The 23667-nt window shown below is 46.5% G+C and overlaps 1 protein-coding gene across 2 annotated transcripts; it reads left to right on the top strand.

Moving 5' to 3' along the window:
• Positions 1-267: 267 nt before the first annotated feature.
• Positions 268-20139, top strand: LOC120318827 (perilipin-3-like). Of its 2 annotated transcripts, none has more exons than XM_039366931.1 (8): positions 268-348; positions 7015-7073; positions 8693-8888; positions 10193-10275; positions 15631-16090; positions 16879-17078; positions 18637-18774; positions 19239-20139. In XM_039366931.1, the coding sequence occupies exons 2-8, from the start codon at positions 7032-7034 to the stop codon at positions 19752-19754; spliced, it is 1635 nt and encodes a 544-aa protein (XP_039222865.1). In that variant the 5' UTR covers positions 268-348; positions 7015-7031; the 3' UTR covers positions 19755-20139. The 2 variants fall into 2 exon arrangements, with proteins under 2 accessions (XP_039222865.1, XP_039222870.1); XM_039366936.1 differs by lacking the exon at positions 19239-20139 and adding an exon at positions 18900-18938 and having other exon boundaries at positions 18637-18797.
• Positions 20140-23667: the final 3528 nt, after the last annotated feature.

Raw genomic sequence — 23667 nt, 5'->3', positions numbered from 1 at the left:
CCAGAGCCATACTTTTCAACTGTCTGAAGATGTTCGGGCTTCTTCAAGTTCCTGAGGTTAAGAAACAGGATCTCCCTGTTGATTCCTAGCAGGACCAGATTCCCTCTGACCTACTTCCAAGACCTGCAACATCTCTGTGTAGGCTTGACATGTCAAGTTGCTCTACCTGTGTTTTCACCACCTCCACCCCTGCACTGATCCCTCATTGGCCAAAACCAGAGGAAGGTGACTCCTTGGCCTGCCTCAGTTTCAACCTACTTAAAAATTCCCCGTGTGTAAAAAAGCCACATTCGGCCAGGAGTTTGTCTACAGCCATCTGGAAGGACCATCATCCGATCACAAGACCAGGTAATTGAATGCGACGGATTGCGTTGATTCCGGCCTTTGTGTGGTCCTCAGGTTTCGGCAACGATGGGCTACTAGAGTCCCCCAAGTGGTTTGGACACAACGGAGAGCCTTGAGCAAATCAGACTGAATGAGATAGATGCCACCACGTGCAGAAAAGGGGAGCTTACAAGGGCTTGTAGACCACGACTGAAGATCTCCAGATCTTGGCTTCTTCTCGAATTATTTAACCTCAGAGGTTAAATAGCATTTTGAGGAATGTAGCTGTGATGCTTGAATTCAGATCCGGAGCTCAGATGCCTGGATTCTGCAGCCTGGAAATCCCCTAAAGCAGTGGTTCTCAACCTTTTTAATGCCGCAACCGCCAACCGGTCGTAAGTCGAGGACTACTCAACCGGTCATAAGTCGAGGACTACTACACTGGTGCAGCACCATTTGCAGAATGGGACTTTTAGCGGGCTCAGCAGGGCAGAGACAGCTGGACAATTCCTATTGGCTTTTGAAAGCCAATAGAATTAGACTCTATTCAAGAGAGTCTATTCTATTGGCTTTCAAAAGCCAATAGAATAAAAGGGAGTAGCACAGCTAAGGAAAAGGGGAAAAAAATGGCGGACTGCGTTGTTTGGCGACTCCCGTGAAATGGTCGTTCGACCCCAAATGGGGTCCCGACCCACAGGTTGAGAACCACTGCCCTAAAGTCTTGTTTGTATTTTTCTTTTTTTAATTGATAAAAATCTATGCAGGTGTTCCTCATCTTATGGCCACAGCTTCTATTGCTCAGTGAGAAATTTCTTAAATGCGTTTTACGACTTTTCTTGCCACCCGTTCTTAAGTGAATGGCTGCGGCTGATAAGACGGTAATCCGGTTGTTAAGTGAATCTGGCTTCCCCGTGGACTTTGCTTGTCAGGGGTTCGCAAAAGTGGAATCGCGCGACCCTGGGGATCACATGGCCGTCATAAAGATGAGCACCTGAATTTAGATCCCGGGACCGTAGGGATGCTGCGAGCGTGAAAAATGGTCCTGTCGCCTTTTTCAGTGATGTAACTTTGAATGGTTACTAAGTGAAGTGTTGTAAGTTGAGGACTGTCTGTATTTTAAAGACTTAAATCAGGGGTCCTCAAACATGGCCACTTTAAGACTTGTGGACTTCAATTCCCAGGATTCCCCAGCCAGCCATGGCTGGCTGGGGAATCCTGGGAATTGAAGTCCACAAGTCTTAAAGTGGCCATGTTTGAGGACCCCTGACTTAAATGGACTGTGACTTCTGCTTTTTTCTCCTCCTTGAGTAGACTTCACCAAAGTGGTCAGGGCTGACCTCCAAGGATAGGACTAAGGGCAGTGCTCAACTTGCAACTATTCGCTTAGTGACCGTTCAAAGTTACAACGGCACTGGAAAAAGCGCCGTAAAACACTGTCCTCACACCACTGTCACAGCATACCCAAAGTCACGGGAATCAATATTTGGGCACCTGTCAATTACGATGGTTGCAAAATCCCCAGATCCTGTGATCACCGTTCGCATCCTTCCCAGCAGACCTCCGAGAAACACAGTCAGGGGGAGTAGCCGGATTCGTTTAATGACTGCGTGATTCACTTAACAACGGCTGAAATTTACATCACAGCTGTGGCAAAAAAAAAAAAAAAGATTGTAAAATCGGGCAGAATTCACTTAACATCTGCCTTGGTTAACCGTGAAAATTCTGGTCCCAATTTTATTTTAAGTCGAGAACTAGCTGTATCTCGGTTGAAGTAGATCAAAATTTGATATGCAGATAAGTCCTTGACTTCTGATCAGCAATCCAGCCCAAAATTTCTGTTGCTAAGCACAACAGTTATTAAGCGAGTTTTGCCCCTTTTTACGACATTTCTTGCGACCATTCTTAAGTGAATCACCACAGTTGTTAAATTAGTAACATGGCTGTTAAGTGAATTTGGCTTCCCCCACTGGCTTTGCTTGTCAGAAGATTGCGTGATCCCGGGACACTGGAACCCATCATAAATACACGCCCGTTGTTGGCGGGCATGCCCTAAAGCAGTGTTTCCCAAACTTGACAATTTTAAGGCATGTGGACTTCAACTCCCAGAATTCCACAGCCAGCATTGCTGGGAGTTGAAGTCCACATGCCTTAAAATTGTCAAGTTTGGGAAACTGCCCTAAAGCAAAAAGATTTGGGGTCAAAATACATTTATGGTTGGAGAAAATGACTAAAAAACAAATAGACTTTAAACCAGAATTATTTTTGTTAGGAATAATAGGAGCTAACGGTGAGAAAGATTGCAGATATTTAACACTACACATATTAATGGCAGCAAGAATTGTATTTGCCCAACATTGGAGAAATGAAAACTTGCCAGCTGAAGAAGTACTGATTAAGAAAATTCTAGAGTGGGCAGAAATGGATAGATTGACTTTAAAGAGAAAAGAGAAAGAAGACTCGGTGTACTTTAGAACATGGGATAATTTCTATCCATGGCTAGAAAGATGAATTAGAGAGAACGGAATGTGCTGTGTTATTTTGAACATATATTAGCAAGAAGAAGGCTATGGAGTGATTAATTAACATATTGTTTATGATAATTAATTATTATCTATTATTGTTTGTTAAACAGATGAACCCAGACATTATGCTGTTTGCTAAATATTGAGAATGTTATTTGGAAAAACCCCAACCCCAATCCTAACACTAATTCCAACCTCAACCCCGACCCCACTTTATTCCTAACCCTATAAAAACTAATAAAATCCATACAATAAATACATAAATACACACCCGTTGCGAAGTGTCTAGTTTTGATCGTGTGACCGCGGGAATGCTGCAACTGTCGTAAGTGTGACAAACGATCACAAGTCACTTGCTTCAGTGCCGTTGTAACTTCAAACGGTCACTAAATGAATGATTGCAAATCAATGACTATCTAGACCAGGGGTGTGAAACTTGCCGGCCCGCAGGCTGAATGCGTCATGGGAAAACCACGCCCACCTCATTGCCAGCGAAGGAAATAAAGTCGCAATACGTTATTGCCAGCCTGACACCTCTGATCTAGACTTAATAGAAACAAATCAATAGCCCAGCCCACCTCACAAGGTTGTTGTTGCGAAAATAGGAGGAGGAATGTTTGTTGGTTTTTTTCGCTGCCTTGAGTTATTTGTAAAAGTATAAAGGTGGATGAGAGAGAGAGAGAGAGAGAGAGAGAGAGAGGGATTCAAATATGTGAACAACTGGTTCTCTGTGTGGATGCCGCTTCCGGAAGTCCGTTCTGGGCCTGGGCAACAAAAAATTAGCTACCGGTTCTATCTATCTATCTATCTATCTATCTATCTATCTATCTATCTATCTATCTATCTATCTATCTATCTAGCTAGCTAGCTAGCTAGCTAGCTAGCTAGCTAGATAGATAGCTAGATAGATAGCTAGATAGCTAGATATTGCTAGCTTTTTTCATTTTTTATTTGACTTGGATGACATACGCAACGGGCTTTTTAGAAAATGACTCAGCTGCAAGAGACCAACATACAGGAGAGCTGCAAACTTTCGCAACTGATGTGTGTTTGTTGTGTCAAATGCACTTGCTGGGCCTCCAGGAGTGCAAAGGTCTTTGCTCTGATTCAGCAACTTTTCCTTTCAAAAAATCTATAGTTGGAACAGCAATGTGGCACCTGCCTAGGGATAATCTACCTCGGATTATGAATTGCAGAAGATAATTAGCCCAGGAAGTTCACGTTTCCCCTCCCAGCTTCTTTGAGGGACGTCTCCACCTGGTTAGCTAAGAAGGAGTCTAGGAGGACCATGGTTTTTTGCTGAAAATGTAAAGCACACAAGTTGAGCGTTACAGGATAAAATCCTCCATGTGTAGGTGCATTCTACCTTCAGTGACTACCTGCTAGGGGTAAGCAACCTCAGAATGCTTCCGCTGGATTTTGCAGATCAGATAATACAGTTTGGGCGTGCGAGAATGTTTTGTACCAAGTAATCTGTCGCAAGTAATCTGGAATTTGTTATGAAGTAACTCGTTTTTCCAAACATCCGCCCCCATTTTTTGTTGTGTTAAGCAACTTCACATTCCAGCACGCAAGGTTGCATAGGGCCTTCTTGTGACAACCTCCGTTGCACCATCCCTTCCTTCCATGATCGTCTTAGCCCAGGGAGAGAGAAGAAAGAAAGATGTCTTCAGAAGAAAGGTTGTAAAATGGAGCGAAACTCACTGAGCAAACGTCTCACTTAGCAACGTAAATTTTGGGGCTCAGTTGTGGTCATAAGTCAAGGACTGCCTGTATTCAGATTTGACTTTGCTTACACTTTAACCCTTTGGCTTTAGTAAAAGCAACGGTGGGATTCAAACGGTTCTCTCATGGATGCAGGCCTGGGCCTCTGAGGCCTAGAATGGACTTCCGGAAGTGACATCCATGCACTTCCTGTGGGCTGTTCTAGGCCTGAGAGGCCTCCTCCAGGCCTAGAATGGACTTCCAGAAGTGACATCCATGCACTTCCTGTGGGCTGTTCTAGGCCTGGGAGGCCTCCTCCAGGCCTAGAATGGACTTCCAGAAGTGACATCCACACACTTCCTGTGGGCTGTTCTAGGCCTGGGAGGCCTCCTCCAGGACTAGAATGGACTTCCAGAAGTGACATCCACGCACTTCCTGTGGGCTGTTCTAGGCCTGGGAGGCCTCCTCCAGGCCTCCCAGGCCTAGAATGGACTTCCAGAAGCAGCGTGGGTTCAGCCGGTTCTCCGAACTCAACAAAATTTAGCTACCAGTTCTAACAAACCGGTGCAAATTGGCTGAATCCCACTACTGAGTAAAAATATATCCTTCCTCTACTAATGGAGTCAAGGGTCTTTCTTTCTTAAATGCCCAGGGAGAAAAGTGGCATCTTGTCACTCTGGATACCAAAAATGGTTAGTCCTTCAATAGAAGATCACATGAAGTTAGGGTTGAAGGCTCTGTTGAGAAGCTGAAGGAGACTCAACCAGAAGAAGACAATGGCAAGAAACAACCTTGGATGTATGTCTCAAAGGTGCTTTTCCAAAAGGCAACTGGACTTTCTTGGTTTTTCCTTGAAGACATTTCGCTTCTCATCCACGAAGCTTCTTCAGTTCAGACCAAATAGTAATAATAATAATAGTAGTAATAGAGTTGGAAGGGAACTTTGAGGTCTTCTAGTCCAACCCCCTGCTCATGCAAGAGACTCTACCTATGCCATTCCAGACACATGGCTGTCCAGTCTCGTCTTAAAAGCCTCCAGTGATGGAGCATCCACAACTTCTGGAGGCAGGTTGTTCCCCTGGTTAATTGTTCTAACTGTCAGGAAGTTTCTCCTTAGTTCTAGGTTGCTTCTCTCCTGATTAGTTTCCATCTGTTGCTTCTTGTCCTGCCTTCAGGCGCTTTGGAGAATAGATTGAACTTCCTCTTTTTTTGTGATAGACCCCCAAATATATTGGAACACTGCTATTATGTCATCCCTAGTCCTTCTTTTTTGGGCACCATGATGTAAAAAATATGTTGAGACTCTAGAAAGAGTACAGAGAAGAGCAACAAAGATGATTAGGGGACTGGGGGCTAAAACATATAAAGAATGGTCGCTGGAATTGGGTATGTCTAGTTTAATGAAGAGAAGGACCAGGGGGAACATCATAGCAGTGTTCCAGTATCTCAGGGGCTGCCCCAAAGAAGAGAGAGTCAAGCTATTCTCCAAACCGCCTGAGGCAGGACAAGAAGCAACGGATGGAAACTAATCAAGGAGAGAAGCAACCTAGAACTAAGGAGAAACTTCCTGACAGAACAATTAACCAGTGGAACAACCTGCCTCCAGAAGCGGTGAATGCTCCAACACTGGAAGTCTTTAAGAAGAGACTGGACAGCCATGTGTCTGAAATGGTATAGATTTCCTGCCTGAGCAGGTTGTTGTTGTTGTTGTTGTTGTTATTATTATTATTATTATTATTATTATTATTATTATTATTATTATTATTGCAAAAGGCAGCTTTACTCGGAACAGCTGACATCCTGTAACTCTGTCTCTTTAACCTGTAACTCTGTCTGTTCCCAGATTGTTGGGAAGGATGCAATAGATGGATAAAGATGCCGAATCTAATTTGAACATCTGGCTGTGACCAACCATATTAATTTACTTTCTTATGGCATGTTGATGGGGGGATGGAGGGATGGATGGATGGACAGAGAACAGAGTAGAGTAGAGTAGAGTAGAATAGAATAGAATAGAATAGAATAGAATAGAATAGAATAGAATAGAATAGAATAGAATAGAATAACTTTATTGTCACTTTGAATGTACACTTATCAGCATACATTAAAATGAAATTTCATCACATACAGCTGTCATTAATAACAAAAAAATTGCATATACCCACATATTAACATATATTCTATTTCACAGGAAGGAAGGAAGGAAGGAAGGAAGGAAGGAGGGAGGGAAGGAGGGAGGGAGGGAGGGAGGGAGGGAGGGAGGGAGGGAGGGAAGGAAGGAAGGAAGGAAGGAAGGAAGGAAAAAGTAGGAGGAGGAAGGGAGGGATGGGGAGGGGAGGGAGGGAAGGAGGGAGGGAGGGAGGGAAGGAAGGAAGGAAGGAAAAAGTGGGAGAAGGAAGGGAGGGAGGAAGGGAGGGAAGGAAGGAAGGATTTAAGTTAAACTATGAATTGTCTTCTCTTGCAGTTGAACCAGAGTTCCTAATGGCCACAGAAGGGGAGAACCAGACAGCTACAAAGACTGAGGTCAGTTTCCAAGCTCTTCTTTCAGGGAACGATGGTTACCATGAATACTGCTGAATTGTTGGCGAGGCCCACTTGGGGATCAGCGCAGGTTTATAGACTCCAGCCATGCCTCCTCCAACTCAGCGCATCCTTTTGCATCCTTTTTTAGTGAGTCATTGAGGCTACTTGGAGGTTTGTCTGTGTCCCCAGGGTCACCTGAGTGGTGCAAATGGGTGTGGAGCCTTCTCAGAGCTGCTGAAAGGACCCTGTGGTAGACTGAAGATAGACGGTGTCGTATTACAGATAAACCTCCAAGTGGCCTCAACGACCCTCTAATAAAATGCAAATGACCGGCTGTCTGCAAGGAGTATAAATCCTTCCCTTCCCCACCACCCAGTCAGAGCTGAAGAAGCTTCTGGGAGGAGAAGCGAAACATCTTCAAAGAAAAACAAGGAAGTCCAGTTGCCACGTGGAAAAGCACCTTTGGGACATCACAGCTGTAGTACAGGAAGTCCTCGGCTTACGACCACAATCGGAAGCACAATTGTTAAGGGAATGGCTGAAGTTGTAAAGCGAGTCACGCAATCTTTACACGAATCCAGCTTCCCCCATGAATTTTGCTTGTCGGAAGCCGGCTGGGAAGGTCGCAAAATGGAGATCACGTGACCCCAGGAGGCTGTGACCGTCGTAGATCCATGCCGGTTGCCAAGCGCCTTAATTTTAATCCCGTGACCATGAGGATATTGTGACGGTTGTAAGTGTGAAGACCGGCCATGAGTCACTCGTAACCTCGAATGGTCGCTAAACGAGTGGTTGTAAGCCGAGGACTACCCATACTGGGACGGTTGTAAGTGTGAGGACTGGCCAGAAGTCACTCATAACCTCGAACAGTCGCTAAACAAGTGGTTGTAAGCCGAAGACTACCCATACAGTGACGGTTGTAAGGGCGAGGACTGGACATAAGTCACTTTGAATAGTCGCTAAAGGAGTCATTGTAAACAAGCTGAGGACTCTCCATATCGACAGGGTCAGAAGGCTTAGCAAGAGTAGTGGGAGGATCCCCAGAGGGAAGACACTCCCATCAGCCCCAGCCACAAAGGGCAACACCCAGAGGTAATGGGAGGTGTAGTCCAGGCACTCTAGAACAGTGGTGGCGAACCTATGGCACACGTGCCAGAGGCGGCACTCAGAGTCCTCTCTGTGGGCACGCGCGCCGTCGCCCCAGCCCCGCCTCCCCCTGTGGCCCCCTCCTCACCAGAAGCCCCCCCCCGGAGGAGAGTCGCCCCAAAGCACGGCCCACACGGAGCAGCGCAGCCAAGAACATGGCAGCCGGGCAGCGGGGATAAGACTCCGCCCTCGCGCCCCATCATGCACAGTTGATGCTGCAGGGCGCGGGCGGAGGGTGTGGCCGCCATAGCGCTGCTGGGCCACCTGGGCGATCTGCGGCAGGCCATGGAGGCGGTGAGTGGCCCCCGCAGGTGGGCGAGGCGGTGGGTGGGGTGGGGGCGGAGCAGGGCGGGGCTAGTTTGGGGGCACTCGCTCTCTAAAAGGTTTGCCCTCACTGCCCTAGAAGCATCTGGGAAGCAGCCGGTCTCTGGCCAGGGATCCCGGCTGAGATCAGCTTTCTCGCTCCCCTCCAGAATATCGTGACCAGAATCACCAACCTGCCCTTGGTCAGTTCTGCGTACGGCGTTTGGTCCTCCATGTACGAGTATGCCAAGAAGACCTACCCCTGCGTCAACACCGCCTGCAACATCGTCGAGATGGTGGCCGCCGTCGCCGTGGGCAGTGCCCGAGGGGGTGCCCAGCCTCTCCTGCCCCACCTTGAACCCCAGAGTGAGTCCACAAACGCTGCCTTTAAGAGTCCGGCTGGCTGCCTGGAGCTCCCTGGTGCAGCGTTTCAAGCTTCAAGCGCCACTTGAACTGCCGTCAGGTGGCTAGTCCTCACGGTGTAAATGTTTCTTTGCAGGAATAATAATAATAATAATAATAATAATAATAATAATAATAATTATTATTATTATTATTATTATTATTATTATTATTATTATTATTCAAACAGACAAGCACCTGCAACATAACACTCCAGACTTAACAATTGTCGATAAGAAAGACAAAAAAATCTGGATAGTGGATGTGGCAGTGCCTGGAGACAGCAGAATAGACGAGAAAGAACTGGAGAGGATAACAAAATACAAAGACCTACAAATAGAAATAGAAAGACTGTGGCAAAAGCAAGCAAGGGTAGTACCAATAGTCATAGGCTCCTTGGGTGCAATCCCAAAACAACTGGAGCACCACTTGAACACCACTGGCATTGACAAATTCGCTATTAGTCAATTGCAAAAGGCGGCCTTATTAGGAACTGCTTCCATCCTGCGACGATATCTGTAATACCATCAAACATCCATACCTGCCTATCCCAGGTCCTGGGTAAAGACTCGATAGGTAGACAAAATGCCAAATCCAGTCTGAACATCTGGCTGACTGTGCGATGATCCATAATAATAATAATAAAAGTTGGAAGGGACCTTGGAGGTCATCTAGTCCAACCCCCTGCTCAGGCAGGAAACCCTATACCATTTCGGACAAATGGCTGTCCAGTCTTTTCTTAAAGAATAGAATAGAATAGAATAGAATAGAATAGAATAGAATAGAATAGAATAGAATAGAATAGAATAGAATAGAATAGAGCTGGAAGGGACCTTGGAGGTCTTCTAATCCAGCCCCCTCTCAAGCAGGAGAACCTATACCATTTCAGACAAGTGACTGTTTAGCCTCTTTTAAAAAATCTCCAGTGATGGAGTGCCCACGATTTTTGGTGGCAAGCTTTTCCACTGGTTAATTGTCCTCACTGTCAGGAAGTTTCTCCTTAATTCCAGGTTGCTTCTCTCTTTGGTCAGCTTCCAACCGTTGTTTCTCGTCCTTCTCTCTGGTGCTTTGGAGAATAACGTGACCCCCTCATCTTTGTGGGAGCCCCCCAGATACTGGAACACGGCTATCATGCCTCCCCTATTTCTTCTTTTCTTTAGACTAGCCAGACCCAAGTCCTGCAACTGTTTCAGACGGAAACATAGTGTGAGGCTGGTTTGACTTAAGGCCAAAAGTTTAAAAATGTTTTTTTTTTTCTTCCTTTCCAGTTGCAACCGTGAACGACTATGCTTGCAAAGGTTTGGACAAGTTGGAGAAAAAACTGCCAATTCTTCATCAACCAACTTACCAGGTAACATAAATTAGCAAAGTTCCCAGAACGCACCTTGCTGGCTGGGGAATTCTGGGAGTTGACGTCCACACATCTTAAAGTTTCTCCAGGTTGAGAAACATTGCTCCAAAGCAGGGGTCTTTGGCCCTTTTAGGACTTGTGGACTTCAACTCCCAGAATTCCTCGGCCAGCGTGCCTGGCTGAGGAATTCTGGGAGTTGAAGTCCACAAATCATAAAAGGGCCAAGTTTGAAGATCCCTACTCTAGGGCAGGTAACTATGGCCCTTTTATGACTTGTGGACTTTAACTCCCAGCATTCCTGAGCCAGCCAGGCTCAGCCATTCTGGTTCAGGAATTCTGGGAGTTGAAGTCCACAAGTCATAAAAGGGCCATACCTGTAGTTCTCCCCCACCCCCGCTCTAGAGGGTTGAAACTTTAGTAGTCCACAACTTACAACCACAACTGAGCCCAAAACTGATGTTGCTAAGTGAGAAATATGTTAAGTAAGTTTTGCCCTATTTTACAACTTTTCTTGCCATATTTCTTAAGTGAATCACTGCGGTTATTAAGTTAGCAACCCTGTCATTAAGCGAATGTGGTTTCCCCAGTGACTTTACTTGTCAGAAGGTCACAAAAGGGGATCACTGCGGCCGTCATAAATATGAGTCAGTCGCCAAGTGTCTGAATTTTGATCACTTGACCGTGGGAATGCTGCGACGGTCATAAATGTGAAAAATGGTCCTACGCCACTTTTTTAAGTGCCATCGCAACTTTGAACGGTCTTAAATCAAGGACTGCTTCTCCCTTGGAAGAGACCTTGGAGGTCATCTAGTCCAACCACCTGCTCAGGCAGGAAACCCTATACCATTTCGGACAAATGGCTGTCCATCTCTTCTTAAAAACTTCCAGTGTTGAAGCATTCACTGCTTCTGGAGGCAGGTTGTTCCACTGGTTAATGTTCTAACTGTCAGGAAGTTTCTCCTTAGTTCTAGGTTGCTTCTCTCCTTGATCAGTTTCCATCCGTTGCTTCTTGTCCTGCCTTCAGGTGCTTTGGAGAAGAGCTTGACTGCCTCTTCTTTGGGGCAGCCCAAGATACTGGAAGACTGCTATTATGTCCTTCCTCGTCCTTAATAATAATAATAAGAGTAAAGTTGGAAGGGACCTTGGAGGTCATCTAGTCCAACCCCCTGCTCAGGCAGGAAACCCTATACCATTTCGGACAAATGGCTGTCCAGTCTCTTAAAAGCTTCCAGTGTTGGAGCATTCACCGCTTCTGGAGGCAGGTTGTTCCACTGATTAATTGTTTTAACTGTCAGGAAGTTTCTCCTTAGTTCTAGGTTGCTTCTCTCCTTGATCAGTTTCCATCCTTTGTTTCTTGTCCTGCCTTCAGCTGCTTTGGAGAATAGCTTGACTCCCTCTTCTTTGGGGCAGCCCCTGAGATAGTGGAAGACTGCTATCATGTCCCCCCTCGTCCTTCTCTTCATGAAACTAGACATACCCAATTCCAGCAGCCGTTCCTTATATGCTTTATAAGGACTGATGACCAGTCCCCTAATCATCTTTGTTGCTCTTCTCTGTACTCTTTCTAGAGTCTCAACATCTTTTTTACATCGTGGTGACCAAAACCGGATGCAGTACTCCAAGTGTGGCCTTACCAAGGCCTTGTAAAGTAGTATTAACATATCACGTGATCTTGAGTCTATCCCTCTGTTAATGCAGCCTAGCACTGTGTTGGCCTTTTTGGCAGCTGCAGCACACGGCTGGCTCCTATTTAAGTGATTGTCCACTAGGACTCCGAGATCCCTCTCACAGTTGCTACTATTGAGCAAGGTACCCCCTATACTATACCTATGGATTTGGTTTTTCTTGCCTACTGCAAGGAGAGGCTCCTTCCTTGTCACTGGAGTTTTCGTCCTATAGTGAATCAGTGCAATCCGTAGAGCGTCGGACTAGATGACCTCAGAGTTCCCTTTCAACCCTATGATTCCAGAGATTCTTTTTAAAAGGTACAATTAAAAGACAAGGGAGGAAAGAAACAAGGCAAAACATATTTTCCCCCCCAGTAATTAACCTCTGGATAAACAAGAAACCGAATCTGATAAAGGAGCAGTGAAAGAACTCCACCCCAGGGTTGGCCGAATTCCTATCTATCAAGAACTTGTAATCTATTATAATATCTGTAAAGAGATCAGGACAGAAAAACTATCAGCAAACGTAATGTCTCGGGAGACGCTCAGTCATCCAGGCACTTAGGAGGCATCTGGACTTTCCTGTTTTTCTTTGAAGACGTTTCGCTTCTCCTCCCAGAAGCTTCTCCAGCTCTGACTGCATGGTGGGGAATGGAAGGATTTATACTCCTGGCAGACAGCTGGTCATTTGCCTCCTTTTGGAGAGTCGTTGAGGCCACTTGGAGATTTGTCTGTGTCCGCAGGGTCACAGTCTACAACAAAGTCCTTTCAGCAGTTCCAAAAAGGCTCCCCAGCCATTTGCACTACTCAGCTGACACAGATAAACCCTTCTCGGAATTGCGGAAAGGACCGTGTTGTAGACTGGAGATGGGTGATGACGTACCACAGATAAACCTCCAAGTGGCCTCAACGACTCTCTAAAACAGTGGTTCTCAACCTTTTTAATGCCGCGACCCCCAACTGGTCGTAAGTTGAGGACTACCCAACTGATCGTAAGTCGAGGACTACCCAACCAGTTGTAAGTCAAGGACTTTCCCTTCCCGGGAGTGTCACGCATGCGTGGTGCCGCCCCCTGTGCTGGCCGAGGCGTAGCTGGCAAGCGGCAGAGACGGCGCAGGCCGACCACCAGCTGGGCCACCAGCTGGCCCAGTCCAAGGGAGGTAAGGCACCCGCCGGGCCCCACGTGCACCAGCAACCCTCCCTGCGCCCGCAGGGGTGGAAGCAGGGGTGGAAGCTTCCAGACAGCTGGCCTTCGCTGCAGACAACTTGCAGCACCGTTTGCAGAATGGGACTTTTGGCGGGCTCAGCAGGGCAGAGACAGCCTGGACAATTCCTATTGGCTTTTGAAAGCCAATAGAATTAGACTCTATTCAAGATAGTCTATTCTATTGGCTTTCAAAAGCCAATAGAATAAAAGGGAGTAGCACAGCTAAGGAAAAGGGGGGAAAATGGCGGACTGCGTTGTTTGGCGACCCCCGTGAAATGGTCGTTCGATCCCAAATGGGGTTGCAACCCACAGGTTGAGAACCGCTGCTCTAAAAGGAGGCAAATGACCGGCTGTCTGCCAGGAGTATAAATCCTTCCCTTCCCCACCATGTCAGAGCTGATGAAGCTTCTTGGAGGAGAAATGAAACGTCTTCAAAGGAGAAACAAGAAAGTCCACTTGCCTCCTGAAAAATAAACACCTTTGGGATATCAGCAAGCTTCGCTCCTCCTTGCACTGATGACGTGACCTAGCAGGGGAATGAAACGTCTGCAGGAAAACTGTCCAGTTGACAGAACCCCGCAGACTCACCGTATCCTTCGAAATACAGATAGTCCTCAACATACAACCGTAACGAAGCCAGTCCATTACAGTCACAAGTTGTAACGGTCATAAAGCAGGTCACTCACATGATCCACCCGATTTTGCAACCTTTCTGAGGGAGCCATTAAGTGAACGCTGCTGTGGTTAAACGAACACTGCCATCATTAAGCGAACCCACGGTTGGCTATGGGCACAGTTTTACTGAAAACTGGAGGTAATTTCCCTTTTTTTTTTTGACAAAACTGTCATAAACCACAGCCACTTGACCGACCCGACTTACACCCATCACAACATACAACTGTAATCGGCAGACTCCATTACAATCCTAAATTGAAGATTACTGCTGGGGGGGGGAGTGACGTTGGAACTTTAGAACTGGGTTGTAACTCAATTTTTTCAGGTAGATCGTAACTTTGAATGGTCGCTAAGTGATCGGTTATAAGTGGAGGACTCTTTGTATATTTTACTCAGTGGCTCTAGAGTCATTCTCTGATTTTAATTGGAGTTTTCCACTCAACCATTTCCTGGTGTTTGCACAAAAATTTACAAGGATAGGACAGGATAGGCTATAAAATAGAATATGGGATAGGATAGGATAGGATAGGATAGGATAGGCTATAAAATAGAATATGGGATAGGATGAGACAGGATATAGAATAGAATATAGAATAGGATAGGATAGGATATAAAATAGAATATAGGATAGGATAGGATAGGATATAAAATAGAATATGGGATAGGATGAGACAGGATATAGAATAGAATATAGAATAGGATAGGATATAAAATAGAAGGATAGGATAGGATAGGATAGGATAGGATAGGATAGGATAGGATAGGATAGAAAATAGAATATGGGATAGGATGACAGGATATAGAATAGAATATAGAATAGGATAGGATATAGAATAGAATATAGGGTAGGATGAGACAGGATATAGAATAGGATTGGACAGGATATAAAATAGAATATAGGATAGGATAGGATATAAAATAGAGTATGGGATAGGATAGAATAGAATAGGATAGAATAGAATAGGATAGGATAGGATATAAAATAGAATATAGGATAGGATAGGATAGGATATAAAATAGAATATGGGATAGGATGAGACAGGATATAGAATAGAATATAGAATAGGATAGGATAGGATATAAAATAGAAGGATAGGATAGGATAGGATAGGATAGGATGGGATAGGATAGAAAATAGAATATGGGATAGGATGACAGGATATAGAATAGAATATAGAATAGGGTAGGATATAGAATAGAATAGGATAGGATAGAAAATAGAATATGGGATAGGATGACAGGATATAGAATAGAATATAGGATAGGATGACAGGATATAGAATAGAATATAGAACAGGATAGGACAGGATATAAAATAGAATATAGGATAGGATATAAAATAGAGTATGGGATAGGATAGAATAGAATAGAATAGAATAGGATAGGATAGGATAGGATAGGATAGGATAGAATAGAATAGAATAGAATATAGAATATAGACTATAGACTATAGACTATAGACTATAGAATATAGAATAGAATAGAATATAGAATAAAATAGAATATAGAATGGAATGGAATAGAATATAGAATAGAATATAGAATGGAATAGAATAGAATAATAACATTATTGTCATTTTAAATATACTAATCAGCATACATTAAAATGAGATTTTGTGGCATACATAGATGAGTTCAATGGCAGGTTGTTTCAGATGACCGGCCATCCTTGCGGCACCCATCCCAGTGTCCCAAATCTTTGGGATACGAAAGTGCCCGAGAACTTCCCGTCTCGGACTTTCTTGCTCCTGAATCTCCACCCAATGCTTCTCGCTCGGCCTTTGACCTTCTTCCTCCTCCTTCTAGGTCTTCGAAGACGGCGTCACCTTGACCAAGTCGGTGGTTTCTTCCACCGTCCAGGCGGCCGGCGAAGCCAAGGGCCGCATGACCCAGAAAGTGACCGCCGCTGTCGGCCTGACCAAGGACATCGTCCAGGACGGCATCACCTTGACCAAATCCGTGGTGAACTCCACCGTCACCACGGCCCGGAGCGCCGCCAGTGGAGCCAAGGATCTCATGACTCATCGGGCGGCTGACGTGGTCAAGCTGGGCAAGCAGACCCTCAACGAAGGCGTTGACCTGACCCGATCGGTGGTGTCCACCACGGTCAACGCCGCCCGTCAGATGCAGAGCTCGGGGGCCGTCCAGGAAGGGGTGGAGATGGCCACGTTGTTCCGGCAAGCCGTGGCCAGCGGGGTGGACACCGTGTTGGATAAGACGGAGCAGATGGTGGACTATTACCTTCCTGTGTCCGAAGAAGAGCTCGGTAAGAGCAGAGGCGCCACGTTCTTGAACACGGCACCTTTGATTACCCAATCCAGGCCGTCCTCGACTTACGACAGTTCCTTTAGTGACCGTTCAAAGTTACAACGGCACTCCAAAAAAGGGACGTACGGCCGTTTTTCCACGCTGAATGACCGTTGCAGCATTCCCCCGTGGTCGCGTGATTTCTATTCCGATGCTTGACAACCGGTTCATACTTACGACGGTCGCAGTATCCCGGGGTCACCGTTTCTGGAGGCAGGTTGTTCCACTGGTTAATTGTTCTAACTGTCAGGATGTTTCTCCTTAGTTCCAAGTTGCTTCTCTCCTTGAAGCAACAGTGGAAACTAACCAAGGAGAGAAGCAACCTGGAACTAAGGAGAAACGTCCTGAGAGTTAGAACAATTAACCAGTGGAACTACCTGCCTCCAGAAGTGGTGAATGCTCCAACACTGGAAGTTTTTAAGAAGAGACTGGACAGCCATTTGTCCGAAATGGTATAGGCCTTTCCTGTCCGAGCAGGGGGTTGGACTAGATGACCTCTAAGGTCCCTTTCCTTCCTTTCCTTCCTTTCCTTCCTTTCCTTTCCTTTCCTTTCCTTTCCTTTCCTTTCCTTTCCTTCCCTCCCCTCCCTCCCTCCCTTCCTTCCTTCCTTCCCTTTCTTGTGGGCCAGCCCTCTCATCCACAGGCGACTCATGAGGCAGACAAAATTTGAAGATGAAAAGGCTGGGGCGGCTGATCCTTCCTGGGCAGGAAGGGGACCTGTTCACACCTGCTTTGTCCTCCCTGCAGCCCAGCTGGCCACCGAGGTCCACGGCGTCAGCCAGGCCGCCATCGACCAGCAGCAGAGGGAGCAGAGCTATTTTGTCCGTCTGGGGTCCCTCTCCAGCAAACTCCGTTCCCGGGTCTACCGACATTCCCTGAATCGGCTTCATGTGGTCCAGGAAAACACTCAGGACATGCTCACCCAGCTCCAGTATGTGATTAACCTGGTAAGCCGGCCCTGGGTTCAAATCAGTGCAATCCAAGGTACAGGTAATCCTCGACGTACAACCGTTCGTTTAGCAACCATCCAAAGTTAGAATGGCACTGAAAAAAGTGACTTATGGGCTCAGTGCTCTTCAATGTCTTTATCAATGATCTAGATGAGGGGATAGATGGGGAACTCATCAAATTTGCAGACGACACCAAGCTGGCAGGAATAGCCAACACTCCAGAAGACAGGCTTAGGATACAGGAGGATCTGGACAGACTTGAACACTGGGCGCCATCTAACAAAATGAAATTCAATGGTGAAAAAAGTAAAGTTCTACATTTAGGCAAGAAAAACCAAATGTGCAGGTATAGGGGGTACCTTGCTCAATAGTAGTAACTGCAAGAGGGATCTCGGAGTCCTAGTGGACAATCATTTAAATATGAGCCAGCTGTGTGCTGCAGCTGCCAAAAAAGCCAACACAGTGCTGGGCTGCATTAACAGAGGGATAGAGTCAAGATCATGTGTTAATATCACTTTACAATGCTTTAGTAAGGCCACACTTGGAATACGGCATCCAGTTTTGGTCACCATGATGTAAAAAAGATGTTGGGACTCTAGAAAGAGTGCAGAGAAGAGCAACAAAGATGATTAGGGGACTGGAGGCTAAAACATACAAGGAACGGCTGCTGGAATTGGGTATGTCTAGTTTAATGAAGAGAAGGACGTGGGGGGACATGATAGCAGTGCTCCAATATCTCAGGGGCTGCCCCAAAGAAGAGGGGGGTCAACTTATTCTCCAAAGCGCCTGAAGGCAGGACAAGAAGCAACGGATGGAAACTAACCAAGGAGAGAAGCAACCTAGAACTAAGGAGAAACTTCCTGACAGTGAGAACAATTAGCCAGTGGAACAACCTGCCTCCAGAAGCGGTGAATGCTCCAACACTGGAAGTTTTTAAGAAGAGACTGGACAGCCGTTTGTCTGAAATGGTATAGGGTTACCTGCCTAAGCAAGGGGTTGGACTAGATGACCTTCAAGGTCCCTTCCAACTTTTTATTATTATTATTATTATTATTATGGATCATCGCACAGTCAGCCTGGATTTGGCATTTTGTCTACCTATTGAGTCCTTACCCAGGACCTGGGATAGGCAGATGTGGATGTTTGATGGTATTACAGATATCGTCGCAGGGGGGATGGAAGCAGTTCCTAGTAAGGCAGCCTTTTGCAATTGACTAATAGCGAATTTGTCAATGCCAATGATGGTGTTCAAGTGGTGTTCCAGTTGTTTTGGGATTGCACCCAAGGCACCTATCACTATTGGTAGTACCCTTGCTTGATGATGATGATGATGATGATGATGATGATTATATTTTACACTTAGTGACGGTTGCAGCATCCACATGGTCATCGGGGGTTTGGGGTGGGGTCGTGTTCCGACGTGCGACGACCTGCTTTATAATGAAGATCGCAATATACAATTGCAGGTTCAATTTAGGACTGCCTGCATCGGGTTACAAGCTGAATAGTATTACACCGCTTTCTTAAATTGTTTTGATTTCTGCTTGGCTGGCAGGTGGCACATGTGAAAAATAGCGCAGGGAGTCAGTTCCAGGAAGCACAACAGAAACTTAACCAAACTTTGCTTAAATGGACCCAAATTCAGCCGGAAGAGGATCAGGAAAGAAGAAAGAAAGAAAACACCCCACAGCAGGTATTCTATGCTTCCAAGTACAGGTAATTCCCGATTTATGACTAGGTGGATTTATTGCATGTTAAACTATTGTTCATTGCAGGGTTGTTGTTGTTGTTGTTGTTGTCAAATTTGGCTGCTTTCAGATACGTGGATCCCATCTGAAAGTTACTGAGAAAGACTGTCATAGACACTACGGAGGTCCAGGAACACGGGTGTGTGTGTACTTCAATGTTATCTCTATCTGTTTGCTGCAGCTTTCCACTTTGACCTTCCCTGCAGAAGCCAGGAACATAGCTGGCTGGGGAAGATAGGTGGACTTCAACTCCCAGAATGCTGCTGGGGAATTCTGGGAGTTGAAGTCCACCCATCTTCCAGAGGCCCTATTTGAAAAAAAAACACTAGTTAATGGCAAGTCCCAATCACAAAGTCTCAATCGCCAAGCTATGCTCATGTTGGTGATGCACCAAATTTGTCCTCCGCAGGTCGAGCCGTTGACTTTGGCCATGTTACGATCCCTCATCCAAAATCTGAGTCCTGCTTACACCTGGCTGATGTCCACCGTGGAAGTGCTGCCCAGAAACCTCCGGGAAAGAGTGGACCAGACTCAGAGTAACTTCCAGCAGCTCCATCGCTCCTTCTCTTCTGCCGAGTCCTTCCAGGATCTGCCCTCCGGCCTCCTCACCCAGAGCCAGGAGATGATTTCCCAAGCCCGAGAGGTTCTCCACACGTTGGCCGAACACCTCATCCAGATCACCCCTCTGAATTGGATCGTGGGGCCCTTCCGATCCCAGGCAGGAGGATCGGGGACCCCCCAGGTGGTGCAGCTGAAGGAGACGAGCAAAGAGGCCAGGGCACCCTCGTTGGAGAAGGTGGCAGCTAAAAGGGCAAAGAGGATGGAGAAGACAACTGAGGAGGACCCGAGAGAGTCCACAGAGGCGATGGGGGCCTTGAAGGAGCTGTTAGCGGGGTCCGAGAAGGCCCCCCAAGAGAAGAACTAGGAGAGGCAAAGTCTCCAGGGCTGTCCACAAGGCGTGGTCAAGAGTCTCCAGGTGTTGACCACAACAGAGTGTTGATGGCCTCTTTGGGACCACCATCTTCTTTGACCACACCCTGTGGACATCCTGGGAGCCTCTGAAGGGCCGGGCAAGTTGCCCTAAAAGTTTTGCAGCTCTTCCTCCCCAACTACAATGCCCCCCCACCCCCCACCCCATGATGCTGGAGGCCTTCTCCCAAAAAGTCAGATGAAGGAGACCCAATTTCCAAGAGGCGAACTCCAGTCCCTGTGAAAAGAGAAACAGGAAAGCTAAAGGCTTGCAGAGAGATAGAGATAGAGAGAGAGAGAGAGAGAGAGAGAGAGAGAGAGAGAGAGAGAGAGAGCAGTGGATCTCAACCTGTGGGTCGGGACCCCATTTGGGGTCGAACGACCATTTCACGGGGGTCGCCAAACAACGCAGTCCGCCATTTTTTTCACCTTTTCCTTAGCTGTGCTACTTTTGAAAGCCAATAGAATAGACTCTCTTGAATAGAGTCTAATTTTATTGGCTTTCAAAAGCCAATAGGAATTGTCCAGGCTGTCTCTGCCCTGCTGAGCCCGCCAAAAGTCCCATTCTGCAAACGATGCTGCACCAGTTGAGTAGTCCTCGACTTACGACCGGTTGAGTAATCCTCGACTTACGACCGGTTGGAGGTGGCGGCATTAAAAAGGTTGAGAACCACTGAGATAGAGATAGAGATAGAGAGAGAGATCTGCTTGGATCCATCTTCTCCCCAAAGGGACCCAGATCCTTGGAGAGGGGGCCACTTTCCTTCCCAGGGCTCCGGGGATCCATTGTGTTAATTTCCAAGAAAGCCCATCTTAGACTTCTGCTTTGATTCAGAACTGCAATCAAAATAGAATGGAACGGAACAGAACGGAATGGAATAGAACCTGGAAGGGATCTTGGAGGTCTTCTAGTCCAACCCCCCACTCAAGTAGGAGAACCTATACTCATAGTGGCGAACCCATGGCACGCGTGCCACAGAGCCCTCTCTGTGGGCGCGCGCGCCATCGCCCCAGTCCTAGGCCTTCAGCTGGGTTTTATAAAACCTTTTCGCTTTGGGCCTCCGCCGCCGTGTGCAAAAAAAAAAAAAAGTTCAATCAATCCATTTCAACTTCTCGCGGGGAAAAAAAAAGATCTCGCAAAGTTGGATTTGATTGATTGAACTTTTTAGTCCCAACCAGTCTGCCATTACCACCGCAGCCATGCCCATCCAATGGGCCACGCCCACCCAATGGACCACATCTACCAAATGGGCCACGCCCACCCGGCACCGGACGATACATAAGTGGGTTTTGGGTTGCAGTTTGGGCACTCGGTCTCTAAAAGGTTTGCCATCACTGATCTATACCATCTCAGACAAGTGAAGGTCCATCCTCTTCTTAAAAATCTCCAGAGATGGGGCGCCCATGATTTCTGGTGGGAAGCTGTTCCACTGGTTAATTGTCCTCACCGTTAGGAAGTTCCTCCTTAATTCCAGGTTGCTTCTCTCTTTGGTCAGTTTCCAGCCATTGTTTCACATCCTTCCCTCTGGTGCCTTGGAGAATAATTTGACCCGCTCTTCTTTGTGGCAGCCCCTCAAATACTGGAACACTGCTATCACATCTCCCTTTTCTTCTTTTCTTTAGACTAGCCAGACCCAAGTCCCGCAGCTGTTCTTTGTATGTTTTAGTCTCCAGCCTTGGATCATCTTAGTTGTTCTTCAGAGTATGGGAGATGAGTTGGTCAGGATCTGGTCCCTAAATGGGTGGCTGGTATTTATTTGGACCTCTGTGCCAGAGAGAGAAACAATTGTCTTTTTTTCCCCCATTTTAACCAGTGGAACGACTTGCCTCCCAAAGTTGTGGGTTCTCCAACACTGGAGGTTTTCAAGAAGAGATTGGACAACCATTTGTCCTGAATGGTATAGGGTCTCCTGCCTGAGCAGGGGGCTGGACTAGAAGACCTTCAAGGTCCCTTCCAACTCTGTTATCCTCTTATTCTGTTATTTCCGTTGAGCCCAGCATTTGATCATCTAATTGAGCATTAAGTGTAGCACCTAATTCCAAGGAAGGAATCGACAGAAAGGAATTCTATTTCCTCCTCTTAGCCAAGCGTCTAGTCCCCATTAGTGCAGAGATCAGCTTGTAAATAGGTGTAAGGCTGGGCGGCTGAGGTCAAAAGCTTAATGGCGAAGATGGACTTGAAGATGATATTTGAAGGCAGGCAGAAGAAACGGTGACTTTATTTAACTCAGGAGTCTTCAAAGACTTGGCCCTTTGATGACTTGTGGACTTCAACTCCCAGAATTCCTCAACCAGGCACGCTGGCTGAGGAATTCTGGGAGTTGAAGTCCACAAGTCATAAAAGGGCCAAGTTTGAAGTCCCCTGAATTAGAGAGGGCTGTCTCATGCATGAGGCGATCTACACTCTGATTGGTTGTTGTGGGTATGAAGGGGGCATTTCCCATTTTTCCCGCCTTTTTTCCTCTGTGTGTTCTGTCCACAATTTGATTTACCTCAGGATATCCCTATGTGCCTGACTATCTTGTGTTTTTCCTTTCTGGATGATGATAAAAATGTAAATTTAAATGTGCCTGGCTGAGGAATTCTGGGAGTTGAAGTTCACAAGTCATAAAAGGGCTACGGTTGAAGACCCCTGCTTGTGGACTTCCACTCCCAGAATTCCTCAGCCAGACACGCTGGCTGAGGAATTCTGGGAGCGGAAGTCCACAAGTCATCAAAGGGCCAAGTTTGAAGAGCCCTGAGTTAACTCTGGGGGCGGGAGGAGTTCAGAATGGGTCCAGCTGAATTTCCATGAAGCTAAGCTTTGACCAGTTTCCTGTGGATCCTTCGTTTGTCTCCATGCTGTAGGAAAATAAATTTTAAAAACATGTATGCCAGTTTCCATCATCTTTTGCAGTCGAAGAGAGATTGTGGGGGCTTGGGAGGGAGGGGTGCATAAAAGGAGGCCACAAGTGATGGGTGGATTTTGATTTAGAGCAGAGGTGGGGGAATGGTGGCCCTTTTATGACTGGTGGACTTCAACTCCCAGAATTCCTCAGTCAGCCATTTTGATGAAACTGCGGGCTTCGATCCAGATCAGGGAATCTTCAAACTTGGCCCTTTTATGACTGGTGGACTTCAACTCCCAGAATTCCTGGTTCAATTGAAGCGGAGATCATAAAAGGGCTGTCTCCCCCAGCCCCCATTTAGAGCCTGCCAATTTTCAAGATAGCATGGACTGGTGTTGAATGAAGTCCACCTGAAAGCACCAGATTGGGGAAAGGTCTATTGATAGACGGATGGAAAGATGGGTGGGTGGATGGATGGATGGAAAGGTGGGGGGATGAATGGGTCGGTGGAGGGATGGGTGGATGCATGGAGGGAGGGAGGGATGGCTAAAAAGGAAACAAAAAAATCCTAGACAAAAATACTCAAAACAATAACTTATCAAGAACACCCCGACCAACACTGACAGGGCAAGTCGCTGGGTATAAATAGAGAACCAACTTCCAGCACTGAGAAGGTTACCTAGTTGGGTAATGAAACGTCTGCAAGAAAACAATCAAGGACCCCACAGTTCTCCTCCTCCTCCTCCTTTCCACACCCACCCTTCCTTCTAGCCCTAGTGATGTTACCTAGTTGGGTCATGAATCGTCTGCAAGGAAACCACCAAGGTCAGAGAGCACCAGGGACCCCTCAGATATTCAGCCCTACAGATATTCTTCTCTATTTGATGACATGGCTGTACTCACCCTCTCCACTTCCCTGGGAAGCATCCCCACAACCCAGGGAGCTGAATGACACCCCATCGTTCCCGCCCAATCCCACCTCAGCAAAGATATCAAGCTGCAGATGTTTGAGTTCAACCTCCTTAGAAGAAGCCCCCGATC

Source organism: Crotalus tigris, unplaced genomic scaffold (assembly GCF_016545835.1).
Source record: "Crotalus tigris isolate CLP2741 ecotype Arizona unplaced genomic scaffold, ASM1654583v1 scf7180000017599.838750, whole genome shotgun sequence".
Taxonomy (NCBI): domain Eukaryota; kingdom Metazoa; phylum Chordata; class Lepidosauria; order Squamata; family Viperidae; genus Crotalus; species Crotalus tigris.
The sequence above is the reverse complement of the archived record's forward strand: the minus strand, read 5'-3'. Positions and strand labels throughout refer to the sequence as shown.

Excerpts from the sequence above, each read along its gene's own strand:
- LOC120318827 (XM_039366931.1), top strand. The coding sequence starts at position 7,032 with ATGGCCACAGAAGGGGAGAACCAGACAGCTACAAAGACTGAG. Across the intron at positions 10,276-15,630 it reads TTCATCAACCAACTTACCAG|GTCTTCGAAGACGGCGTCAC; the intron begins GTAACATAAATT and ends TCCTCCTTCTAG. Across the intron at positions 18,775-19,238 it reads AAGAAAACACCCCACAGCAG|GTCGAGCCGTTGACTTTGGC; the intron begins GTATTCTATGCT and ends TGTCCTCCGCAG.